At 40.0% G+C, this 13,223-nt stretch overlaps 1 protein-coding gene across 3 annotated transcripts in view; it reads left to right on the top strand.

The window, feature by feature from the left end:
• The window catches only part of KDM2B (lysine demethylase 2B), a 1,014,988-nt gene that overhangs the window by 968,971 nt on the left and 32,794 nt on the right, over positions 1 to 13,223 (top strand). For all 3 annotated transcript variants that reach the window (XM_053701743.1, XM_053701744.1, XM_053701742.1), the window contains one exon: positions 12,537 to 12,700. In XM_053701743.1, coding sequence (XP_053557718.1) covers positions 12,537 to 12,700 — 164 coding nt within the window. The remainder of the gene's footprint in view (positions 1 to 12,536; positions 12,701 to 13,223) is intronic.

The following is a 13,223-nucleotide window of genomic DNA, read 5'->3' as shown; positions in this document are numbered from 1 at the left end:
TTGATATATAAGCTTTACCAATGCTCTGTTCACATTTCCAACTCAATAGACTTTAATGGAGTTGGACAAGCAATGAGAGCATTGGTAAAGCTTACCAGTCAAATGTAAGCTAGCCCATAGTGTTCCCCATGTTTAAACAGTGCACTGGTATATTTTTTACTGTATTGCACTTTTGGTTGGTTGTGATATTACATTTGTTATTTATTGTTGTTGTTATGAATATATTTTAATGTAATATTTTTATTTATAAACCTGTTCTGTGAAATTTCTATGAGTTTTTACAACTTTGTGACAACAAGCAAATAAAACTGTTTTATTATTTCATAATGTCTTTTGAGTTACAGTTCTTCAGAATTATAAAGAAGCTATCTTAACTCATTAGTCGGTATTGTGCTTGGGACACTGTCACATGACTTTAAAAAGTATCCGTAATTGGTATCGGCCTGTATTTAATAAAAGTATCGGTACTTGTACTCAGTCTTAAAAAATGGTATTGGTGCAACCCTAGTCCGCAGAGAGCTTCCAAAGCATCAGAGGGATCTCTTTATTAAAAGGTATCAGTCAGAAGAACGGTACAAAAGAATTCCCAATGCATTAGCTATACCATGGAACACAGTGAAGACAGTCATCATCAAGTGGAGAAAATATGGCACAACAGTGACATTACCAAGAAATGGATGTCCCTCCAAAATTGATGAAAAGACGAGAAGAAAACTGGTCTGGGAGGCTGCCAAGAGGCCTACAGCAACATTAAATGTGCTGCAGGAATATCTGGCAAGTACAGGCTGTGTGGTACACATGACAACGATCTCCCATATTCTTCATATGTCTGGGCTATGGGGTAGAGTGGAAAAACGGAAGCCTTTTTTACGAAGAAAAACATCCAAGCCCGGCTACATTTTGCAAAAACACATCTGACGCCTCACAAAAACGGGGATAAAGGTGTTATGGTCTGATAAAACCAAGGTTTAACTTTTTGGCCATAATTCCAAAAGATATGTTTGGTGCAAAAACAACACTGCACATTAAGAAAAGAACACCATACCCACAGTGAAGCATGGTGGTGGCAGCATCATACTTTGATGCTGTTTTTCTTTAGATGGAACTGGGGCCTTAGTCAAGGTAGAGGGAATTATGAACAGTTCCAAATACCAGTCAATATTTGCACAAAACCTTTAGGCTTCTGCTAGAAAGCTGAACATGAAGAGGAACTTTATCTTTCAGTATGACAACAACCCAAAGCATACATCCAAATCAACAAAGGAATGGCTTCACCAGAAGATTACAATTTTGGAATGGCCCAGCCAGAGCCCAGACTTGAATCTGAGTGAAAATCTGTGAGGTGATCTGAAGAGAGCTGTGCACGGGAAATGCCCTCACAATCTGACAGATTTGGAGTGTTTTTGCAAAGAAGAGTGGGCAAATCTTGCCAAGTCAAGATGTGCCATGCTGATAGACTCATACCCAAAAAGACTGAGTGCTGTAATAAAACCAAAAGGTAATTCAACAAAGTATTAGTTTACTACTTTGTTTGCAACTATATTATTTTAAATTTTTTTTGTTTTTACTTCCCTCCACCTAAAGGATTTCAGTTTGTTTTTCAACAGTTGTACAGTATATAGGTCATATTAAAGGTTGAAAAAGTTCTGAAATTATTTATCTTTGTCTCATTTTTTACATCACAGAAACCTGACATTTTAACAGGGCTGTGTAAACTTTTTATATCCACTATATATATATATTATATATATATATATATATATATATATATATATATGTGTATATATATGTATTTATTAGAGATGCCACTATTTGTAAACAACTGTTGGTCAGATTAAACCTCTGAAACCTCTGAGTCACCCATGTTGATGGACAGATGTTCATTCTGTTATTTCTGAAACAGAAAGCATAGCAGTAAAGTCAAGCTAAATCAACTAAAGCTGAGGTGACAGATTTGTAATGCCTATGAGATTTTTTCTCTTTTGTCACACATATGCTGTTGTCCAAATGGCTGATATTGTCATGTGTCATATCATTGCACCTCGTACATATAAGACACTTATATGTCACTTGTTTCAGGAAGTTTGTTATAGGTGTGTCTGGGGTAGTGACAATTTTTTGCACATGCAGATTACTCGCATAGCCTGTGCTCTCACATTTTAAGTATACAAACAAGCCTGCTGCTAATTCTTTTTCATGGTGCAGCAAAGAGAAACACGGAGAGACTATTCATTGGGCATTGTAGCTATTCAAGTAGGTCATGGAGCTCCAGAGGAGGTGGTGTATATACTGTACTTAGACAGAACAGGCGTGTATAATGTATGTGTGTTTAGCATTATTGCAGTACATACAACATATCCATGAAGCATCAATGATGGTGATATATTGATGCAACATATTGAATTCATGTTATTTTGTGTCATTTTTAAACTTTTTTTTTTAATGAATTTCAGGAAATCAAATACACGTGGGTGACCAGTGTTATCTTGACATAAAACACATGAATCACATGAACAAAATTGAGTGAAATGGATGCCTTCAAGCTCTTTAAATTAGTTGTATCTAAAGCTCTTTAGCTTTCCAATACCAAGAGAACAAAGCAAAATTGATGTTAAAAGTAAATTCAAATTTTTTTTTTAGTCAAATAAAGGATTCCTTTAGGAGGATGTAATGATGGATCCAAAAAAATGTAGGCTTGATTTGGTTCAAGATGTGCAGACGGACTTCCGGTTCCACAATTCACTAAACATGCGCATGCGTGTTAGGAGGCTGATTACGTCACTTTGTGCTACGTGCACGAGTATAAGCTAAAAAAAGAACAGGACTACAAGGTAGGAGGAGAAGGGATTGTGCAGAGTTTGTTGGCCATTTATAAAGATCAAAATCAAACTTTTTATTTCTAATAACTTGATTTGTGTATCAGACTCGTTAGGGTAGAGGGGGTGAGTTAGAACAATCGTAACACTATCTAAGGTATGGGCTGATGTTGCTATAGGTGTAGACCAGGGGTATCAAGCTTAATGTATCTAGGGGCCACTGGTAAAGTGTTCTTCTCCCGTGGGGGCTGCTTATACAGAGTGAGTGCTCTAAAACAGGATATACTAGGAACTGGAAGTGACAATTATCCAAGTAGTAGCATAAGATGGGATTTGTATCCCACAACAGACATACACAGTCATCTATTTCTTGTGAATGCCAAGTAAAGTGATTAGACTGGAACTGTATAACAGAGTAAAAAGGGCATTTATCCAAGCAGTGCATTGTGGGAGTCTACACTGGACAATGCATGGAAGGGCCAAGTGAAACTATCTTGAGGGCCGCATATGGCCCCAGGGCCTGTAACAGATTTTTTTTATTTTTATTTTTTTTTACTAACTATCCAAATAAAGTAAAGTCCTAGAAAACTATTATTATATGCAAAACAGTAAGTCAAGTAATGAACTCAAACAGCAGCTCTAGGCTAGCATCAAATTTGAACTATGCTACACAATAATTTTACCGAAAATAACAGGCAAAAAAACAAAAATGCAATTTTCGGCCGAAACGTTTCTGCGGCCGTCATTTCGGTGCATCCCTAATTTAAACCTCTACATTTCTGCCTGTTTCTAAGCCACTATAGGCAGCCTCTTAATCGCATGCTTTTTTATTTGCTTTTCACAACAGGAAACTGCTAGAATGTTTTTGGAGCGAACTGTCCCTTTAAGGGTTCAAAAATACTCATCTGTGGCCCCCATAAGTAGGGAAGTTGGCCATAACTATTCTAGAAGAAACATCACAGACTTACTGCTTTCCTTGAATTCTAATGAACGGCCACTGTCAGTTGTTCAGAAGGCTGATTTAATGTTATTTTCATTTTTGCTTTTTGGGCCTCATATGGGCTCCTTATTATTGTTGCTTCCTCTATATATACCATTGTATTTTCTAAGCTACTGTGCTCAAACTTTTCCTCATTAAAAAGAAGTTTAAAAAGAAATGGTATCGGATTTACTTTGTTCTGTTGGTAAATGTTCTTTGTTGAAAAGCAGATAGGTAGGCTCAGGAGAGTGCTCATGTCTGCAGCACTATATGGTGGCAGTTGTTCAAGAATACTACCTACCTAGGTATTCTCTTCATCAAAGAATACAGTGAGAGCGAAGTATATTTGATAATGGAAGTAAATTGGAAACTTTTTAAAAATGGTTTGCTTTGTCTGTTTGGGTTTCATATCTCTTTAAATTGTATTCTCCGGTACATGACAGATGATTTTTGGGTTTCACGTCCTTAAGAAGTCTAAGTAGAGCATGAAACGTTTGTCTAGATTATGAGAGATTGTTCCTACTTCAGTGGTTTTCTCTCTTGTTGCTACTTAAATCAAATACAACTCATTATATTCTATTGGATATTACCCACAGTTGCTACAGCTACTTTTGGCTCCCTGTGCGTTTCACAAATGAGATCTTTCCTGGGGTGTTTCCGTCTGGTTTCACCCAATAAGGATGGTCTATTACAATATATCAGTTTACAGGTTTGGGTGAGTTAAAGCGCTTAGGATTGGACCTTCCTCTGTCGCTTAAATATAAGGGTGTTCTAGCTCACCCTGAGACCGAATAATATTAACAACAATATAAAAGCACCTAAGAGGAGGTGTAAAAACAATGCCTACTTTATTAAAGCAATATAAAAAATATTTAAAAAATACGTATGTCAATCGTGCAAGATGCTGACCAAATTTTGGAGTGGTCCAATACACCCTACCCCAATGGGTTAATTTGAATGTAAATATGTATGTAAAACCATATAAAAGACAGAATCGATACAGATAGACTAAAACTTAGACTTTATAGATTACAGATAAGGCATAGATATATTGCACATACAGAGAAATCTAGTAATGTCCCCTCAAATCCAATTTACAATCAAATGTGTTGATCTTAGTCTGATAGACCTAGATGAACTTGGTAGTCCAATGCAGTCAATTAGGTGTAGTGTTCCTTATGTGCTTACCACTGATGATGTAAAATGATACAAATGATTGCAAAAGAACCCACAGTGAATGCAGAGATCAAAAACAATGTTTGTGTCCAGAAGATGAAATAGTCAAATGTGAGATTCAAAAAATTGAGAGAAAAAAAACAGAAAAATCAAAACAATCAGAAAATCTCAAAAGTGATGATCCAACAAAACTTTAGTGCCTGAGATGAAAATGTGATAGAAATTGTATATAAATGTTATTAAAAATATGAAAGTTAACAATGTAAAAAATAGAAGTTAAACAATTTGTGGGTTATCCATACATACAGAGTGTGGCCAATCCTCCAATAGATGTCCTCTATAGTGAATCCCCCAATTCCAGTAAGAAGTCGCTTTTGTGAGAGACTTTTTTCTTTTAGCAGGAGCTGGTTCAGTTAGCCAGGAGGGAGCAGATGATCTGACTGCTTCAGTGTAAGTTTTGTTAGGAGATTCCAAAATTTCAGCAAGCAAAAGTGTCCAGGAAGTATAGATTCCTTAGTGGGAATTATTCCTCAGTGAGTAATGGAAAGTGTAGGTTATGCACAAGGAGTACTCCGTGTAGCAACAGAAATAGTTTAAAAGAGAAACTTTCCCCAGTGAAGTAGCTTTTCCAATAGTAATTGCAATCCAAGCTATCCAAAATATTGTTTTAATAAAGTAGGCATTGTTTTTACACCTCCTCTTAGGCGCTTTTATATTGTTGTTAATACTATTCCAATATATCAGCCATAATGTACAGCTAACCCTAAAAGGTACACTTCGGAGACGGTGAAATCTTTGTCATAGAGAATAATGTTTCTCTTGTTAAGTGTGTTCAGTCCACGGGTCATCCATTACTTATGGGATATATTCTCCTTCCCAACAGGAGGTTGCAAGAGGATCACCCAAGCAGAGCTGCTATATAGCTCCACCCCTCACATGTCATATCCAGTCATTCTCTTGCAAGTCTCAACAAAGGAGGTTGTGAGAGGAGATAGGAGTAACATTTTTCAATCAAAAGTTTATTTATTTTAAAATAGCACCGGAGTGTGCTGTTTGTTCTCTCAGGCAGTATTTAGAAGAAGAATCTGCCTGCGTTTTTTCTCTATGATCTTAGCAGACGTAACTAAGATCCACTGGCTGTTCTCGCACATTCTGAGGAGTGGGGTATCTTCGGAGAAGGGAATAGCATGCGGGGGTCCCCCGCAAATGAGGTATGTGCAGTAAATTATTTTCTAGGAATGGAATTGACTATGAAAACACTGCTGTTACCCATATGACGTAAGTACAGCCTTTAATGCAGTGGTAGCGACTGGTATCAGGCTGATAAATGTATGCGCAGTTGAGTTATTTTCTAGGGACTAGAATTTAACTTTAAATACTGTTAGTACTGAAATAAATGTATGAGCCTTAACTGCAGTAGAAGCGACTGGTAGCAGGCTTAGTGATAACTTTGCATAACACTGGAAAGTTGTTTTTTAAAACGTTTACTGGCATGTTATTCGTTTTGTGAGGTACTTTGGTGATAAATCTTTTTGGGCATGATTTTTTTCCACATGGCTAACGTATATTTCTGCATAGACACCGTTATATCAGGTCTCCCACTGTTGTGATATGAGTGGGAGGGACCTTTTTTTAGCGCCTTGTTGCGCAGTTAAAATTCTAGCACAGTCTTCCTGCTTCTTCCTCTTTGATCCAGGACGTCTCCAGAGAGCTCAGGGGTCTTCAAAATTCATTTTTGAGGGAGGTAATCAGTCACAGCAGACCTGTGACAGTGTGTTTGACTGTGAGAAAAGCGTTAAATCTTAAATTGATTATCCGTTTTGGGTATTGAGGGGTTAATCATCATTTTGCTAATGGGTGCAATCCTCTGCTAATTTCATACATTTACTGTTTAAAATTGATTGCTATAACCGTATTAGTTCATTGTTATTTCAACTGTGACAGTTTTTTTGTGTTTTTAAAAGCGCTGCAGCGTTTTTTATATTGCTTGTAAACTTATTGAAAGAAATTTCCAAGCTTGATAGCTTCATTGCTAGTCTGTTTAAACATGTCTGACACAGATGAATCTGCTTGCTCATTATGTTTAAAGGCCAATGTGGAGCCCAATAGAAATGTGTACCAATTGTATTGATGTTACTTTAAATAAAAGTCTGTCTTTACCGGTAAACAAATTATCACCAGACAACGAGGGGGAAGTTATGCCGCCTAACTCTCCTCACGTGTCAGTACCTTCGCCTCCCGCTCAGGAGATTGTGGCGCCAAGCACATCAAGGCACTTACAAATCACTTTACAAGATATGGCTAATGTTATGAAAGAAGTATTATCTAATTTGCCTGAGTTAAGAGGCAAGCGCGATAGCTCTGGGTTAAAGGGATACTAACCCCACATTTTTTCTTTCATGATTCAGATAGAGCATGCAATTTTAAGCAACTTTCTAATTTACTCCTATTATCAATTTTTCTTTGTTCTCATGTTATCTTGATTTGAAAAAGCAGTAATAAATAGTTAGGAGTCCGCCCATTTTTTGTTCAGCACCTTGGTAGAGCTTGCTGATTGGTTTGCTACATTTAGCCACAAATCAGCAAGTGCTACCCAGGTGCTGAACAAAAAATGGTCTGGCTCTAAAGCTTACAGTACTGCTTTTTCAAATCAAGGTAGCATGAGAACAAAGAAAAATTCATAATAGGAGTAAATTAGAAAGGTGCTTAAAATCTCATGCTCTATATGAATCATGAAAGAAAATAATTGGGTTTAGTATCCCTTTAAGGACAGAGCGCGCTGATGATATGAGGGCCATGTCTGACACTGCGTCACAATTTGCAGAACATGAGGACGGAGAGCTTCATTCTGTGGGTGACGGATCTGATCCAGGGAGACCGGATTCAGAAATATCAAATTTTAAATTTAAGCTTGAGAACCTCCGTGTATTACTAGGGGAGGTATTAGCGGCTCTGAATGATTGCGACACGGTTGCAATCCCAGAGAAATTATGTAGGCTGGATAAATACTATGCGGTACCGGTGTGTACTGACGTTTTTCCTATACCTAAAAGGCTTACAGAGATTATTAACAAGGAGTGGGATAAACCCGGTGTGCCTTTTTCCCCTCCTCCGATATTTAGAAAAATGTTCCCAATAGACGCCACCACACGAGACTTATGGCAGACGGTCCCTAAGGTGGAGGGAGCAGTTTCTACTTTAGCCAAGCGTACCACTATTCCGGTGGAGGATAGTTGTGCTTTCTCAGATCCAATGGATAAAAAATTAGAAGGTTACCTTAAGAAAATGTTTGTTCAACAAGGTTTTATATTACAGCCCCTTGCATGCATTGCGCCCGTCACTGCTGCAGTGGCTTTCTGGTTTGAGTCTCTGGAAGAGGCTATTCGCACAGCACCATTGGATGAGACTTTGAACAAGCTTAAAGCCCTTAAGCTAGCTAATGCATTTGTTTCGGATGCCGTTGTGCATTTAACCAAACTAACGGCTAAGAACTCCGGATTCGCCATTCAGGCGCGCAGGGCGCTATGGCTTAAATCCTGGTCAGCAGATGTAACTTCTAAATCTAAATTGCTTAATATTCCTTTCAAAGGGCAAACCTTATTCGGGCCCGGCTTGAAGGAGATTATTGCTGACATTACTGGAGGTAAGGGTCACACCCTTCCTCAGGACAGGGCCAAATCAAAGGCCAAACAGTCTAGTTTTCGTGCCTTTCGTAATTTCAAGGCAGGAGCAGCATCAACTTCCTCCGCTCCAAAACAGGAAGGAACTGCTGCTCGTTACAGACAGGGTTGGAAAAGCAACCAGTCCTGGAACAAGGGCAAGCAGGCCAGAAAGCCTACTTCTGCCTCTAAGACAGCATGAAGAGAGGGCCCCCTATCCGGAAACGGATCTAGTGGGGGGCAGACTTTCTCTCTTCGCCCAGGCTTGGGCAAGAGATGTCCAGGATCCCTGGGCGTTGGAGATTATATCTCAGGGATACTTTCTGGACTTCAAAGCTTCTCCTCCACAAGGGAGATTTCATCTTTCAAGGTTATCAGCAAACCAAATAAAGAAAGAGGCTTTTCTTCACTGTGTACAAGACCTCCTAGTAATGGGGGTGATCCACCCAGTTCCGCGGACGGAACAAGGGCAAGGATTTTACTCAAATCTGTTTGTGGTTCCCAAGAAAGAGGGAACCTTCAGACCAATCTTGGACCTAAAAATCTTAAACAAATTCCTAAGAGTTCCATCATTCAAAATGGAGACTATTCGAACCATCCTACCCATGATCCAAGAGGGTCAGTATATGACCACAGTGGACTTAAAGGATGCCTACCTTCACATACCGATTCACAAAGATCATTATCGGTACCTAAGGTTTGCCTTTCTAGACAGGCATTACCAGTTTGTAGCTCTTCCTTTCGGGTTAGCTACGGCCCCGAGAATTTTTACAAAGGTTCTGGGCTTGCTTCTGGCGGTACTAAGACCGCGAGGCATAGCGGTGGCTCCGTACTTAGACGACATTCTGATACAGGCGTCAAGTTTTCAAAATGCAAAGTCACATACAGAGATAGTTCTAGCATTTCTGAGGTTGCATGGGTGGAAAGTGAACATGGAAAAGAGTTCTCTGTTACCACTCACAAGGGTTCCCTTTCTAGGGACTCTTATAGATTCTGTAGAGATGAAGATTTACCTGACTGAGTCCAGGTTATCAAAAATCCTAAATTCTTGCCGTGTCCTTCATTCCATTCCAAGCCCATCAGTAGCTCAGTGCATGGAAGTAATCGGCTTAATGGTCGCGGCAATGGACATAGTGTCATTTGCGCGCCTGAATCTCAGACCGCTGCAATTATGCATGCTGAGTCAGTGGAATGGGGATTACTCAGATCTGTCCCCTTTACTAAATCTGGACCAGGAGACCAGAGATTCTCTTCTGTGGTGGTTGTCTCGGATTCATCTGTCCAAGGGAATGACTTTTCGCAGACCAGATTGGACGATTGTAACAACAGATGCCAGCCTTCTAGGCTGGGGCGCAGTCTGGAATTCCCTGAAGGCTCAGGGATCATGGACTCAGGAGGAGAAACTCCTCCCAATAAACATTCTAGAATTAAGAGCAATATTCAATGCTCTTCTAGCTTGGCCTCAGTTAGCAACACTGAGGTTCATCAGATTTCAGTCGGACAACATCACGACTGTGGCTTACATCAATCATCAAGGGGGAACCAGGAGTTCCCTAGCGATGTTAGAAGTCTCAAAGATAATTCGCTGGGCAGAGTCTCACTCTTGCCATCTGTCAGCGATCTACATCCCAGGCGTGGAGAACTGGGAGGCGGACTTTCTAAGCCGCCAGACCTTTCACCCGGGGGAGTGGGAACTTCACCCGGAGGTATTTGCTCAACTGATTCTTCGTTGGGGCGAACCGGAACTGGATCTCATGGCTTCTCGCCAGAACGCCAAGCTTCCTTGTTACGGATCCAGGTCCAGGGACCCGGGAGCGGTGCTGGTAGATGCACTAGCAGCCCCTTGGGTTTTCAACATGGCTTATGTGTTCCCACCGTTTCTGTTGCTGCCTCGTCTGATTGCCAGGATTAAACAGGAGAGAGCATCTGTGATTCTGATAGCGCCTGCGTGGCCACGCAGGACCTGGTATGCAGGACCTGGTATGCAGACCTAGTGGACATGTCGTCCTGTCCACCATGGTCTCTGCCTCTGAGGCAGGACCTTCTACTTCAGGGTCCTTTCAACCATCCAAGCCTAATTTCTCTGAGGCTGACTGCATGGAGATTGAACGCTTGATTCTATCAAAGCGTGGTTTCTCGGAGTCCGTTATTGATACATTGATACAGGCTCGGAAACCGGATTACCAGAAAAATTTACCATAAGATATGGCGTAAATATTTACATTGGTGTGAATCCAAGAGTTACTCATGGAGTAAGGTTAGGATTCCTAGGATTTAGAGGGTTTAGAAAAGGGTTTATCCGCTAGTTTGTTCAAGGGACAGATTTCTGCTCTGTCTATTCTTTTACACAAACGTCTGGCAGAGAATCCAGACGTTCAGGCTTTTTGTCAGGCTTTGGCTAGGATTAAGCCTGTGTTAAAAACTGTTGCTCCTCCGTGGAGCTTAAACTTGGTTCTTAAAGTTCTTCAGGGTGTTCCGTTTGAACCCCTTCATTCCATTGATATTAAGCTTTTATCTTGGAAAGTTCTGTTTTTGATGGCTATTTCCTCGGCTCGAAGAGTCTCTGAGTTATCTGCCTTACATTGCGATTCTCCTTATCTGATTTTTCATTCAGACAAGGTAGTTTTGCGTACTAAACCTGGGTTTTTACCTAAGGTTGTTTCTAATAGGAATATCAATCAGGAGATTGTTGTTCCATCATTATGTCCTAACCCTTCTTCAAAGAAGGAACGTCTTTTGCATAATCTGGACGTAGTCCGTGCCCTGAAGTTCTATTTGCAGGCAACTAAAGATTTTCGTCAAACTTCTTCCCTGTTTGTCGTTTACTCTGGACAGAGGAGAGGTCAAAAGGCTTCGGCTACCTCTCTCTCTTTTTGGCTTCGTAGCATAATACGTTTAGCCTATGAGACTGCTGGACAGCAGCCCCCTGAAAGAATTACAGCTCATTCCACTAGAGCTGTGGCTTCCACCTGGGCCTTTAAGAACGAGGCCTCTGTTGAACAGATTTGCAAGGCTGCAACTTGGTCTTCACTTCATACCTTTTCAAAATTTTACAAATTTAACACTTTTGCTTCTTCGGAGGCTGTTTTTGGGAGAAAGGTTCTACAGGCAGTGGTTCCTTCTGTTTAAAGTTCCTGCCTTGTCCCTCCCATCATCCGTGTACTTTAGCTTTGGTATTGGTATCCCATAAGTAATGGATGACCCGTGGACTGAACACACTTAACAAGAGAAAACATAATTTATGCTTACCTGATAAATTTATTTCTCTTGTAGTGTGTTCAGTCCACGGCCCGTCCTGTCTTTTTTTGAGGCAGTTCTAAATTTTAATTAAAACTCCAGTCACCACTGCACCCTATAGTTTCTCCTTTCTCGTCTTGTTTCGGTCGAATGACTGGATATGACATGTGAGGGGTGGAGCTATATAGCAGCTCTGCTTGGGTGATCCTCTTGCAACTTCCTGTTGGGAAGGAGAATATATACCATAAGTAATGGATGACCCGTGGACTGAACACACTACAAGAGAAATAAATTTATCAGGTAAGCATAAATTATGTTTTATACATTGGCCAGAAGAATTGTGTGTTCTAGTAAAAATGCTTCCAGTAAAAACTATCCCGGTTTAATTTGCATATGCACATATGCTGCATGCTTCTGTGCGCCTTTATGTGAATATCACACCTGCTCAGTAAGTTTACAACTTGGACTCCATCATTAATGACACAATACATGCCACCTTTAGCTCTCTAGCCTTGACATGTGTGCATGTCACTTAAACATACTGCTTTTGCTTAAATGAGTATATTGTATAAATGCTTTTATTAAACATTAAAATGTGCTCCTGCACATTTCAATTTAGAATATTATGCTCCTTAATATTATTGTAATGTACTGTAAAATCTTTTTCAGGTGCTGTGATAAAAGACTGTGGAAACGAGTTGACTTGAACCGCTGTAAATCCATCACCCCACTCATGCTCAGTGGAATTATTAGGAGACAGCCAATTTCACTTGATCTCAGCTGGACAAATATATCTAAAAAGCAGCTCAGCTGGCTCATGAACAGACTTCCAGGTAGGAAAGTGTTTGGCTTTACATATGTAGATAATTGTGTAGATAAAGCTTCGGTTGCTTCTGAGTGTTTCGAGATACATCCTATGACATCCTTTGGATCTTGGGTAGAAGCCGGTTACAGAACAGGAGTTGACTTCTGCACAAACTGCTTCACTTCTATTGCTGTTGGTTTCTTATCAGGTCACCTGGATCTCTCACCCTCTGCAACAGGATGTCTCAACTCAAGCCTTTATGATCATTTTTAGGCATTCGTCATTTGTTTGCAAAACCAGATCTATATGTGTTGCACTTTCACACTGATATATCCAGCTCTGAAAATAGCAAATGCCTCTGCCTGCGGCCATATTCGGCGTTTGTTTTGCAACTGAATGGCGAATACAAATTTTCTCCCATGCCGAATCATTTTATTTTTGCATTGAAGAGGTGAAAACCTGTTTAATATGGACATTCTGATTACACAAAACAGTTGCTGCCTTATGCCCTGTTATGTTTGGTAGTGGGATGATCCTCAGTTTGCTAATAG

The sequence above is a fragment of the Bombina bombina genome, chromosome 2 (genome assembly GCF_027579735.1).
Source record: "Bombina bombina isolate aBomBom1 chromosome 2, aBomBom1.pri, whole genome shotgun sequence".
NCBI lineage: Eukaryota > Metazoa > Chordata > Amphibia > Anura > Bombinatoridae > Bombina > Bombina bombina.
Note: the sequence above shows the minus strand (reverse complement) of the source record. Positions and strands in the feature narration are given on the sequence as shown.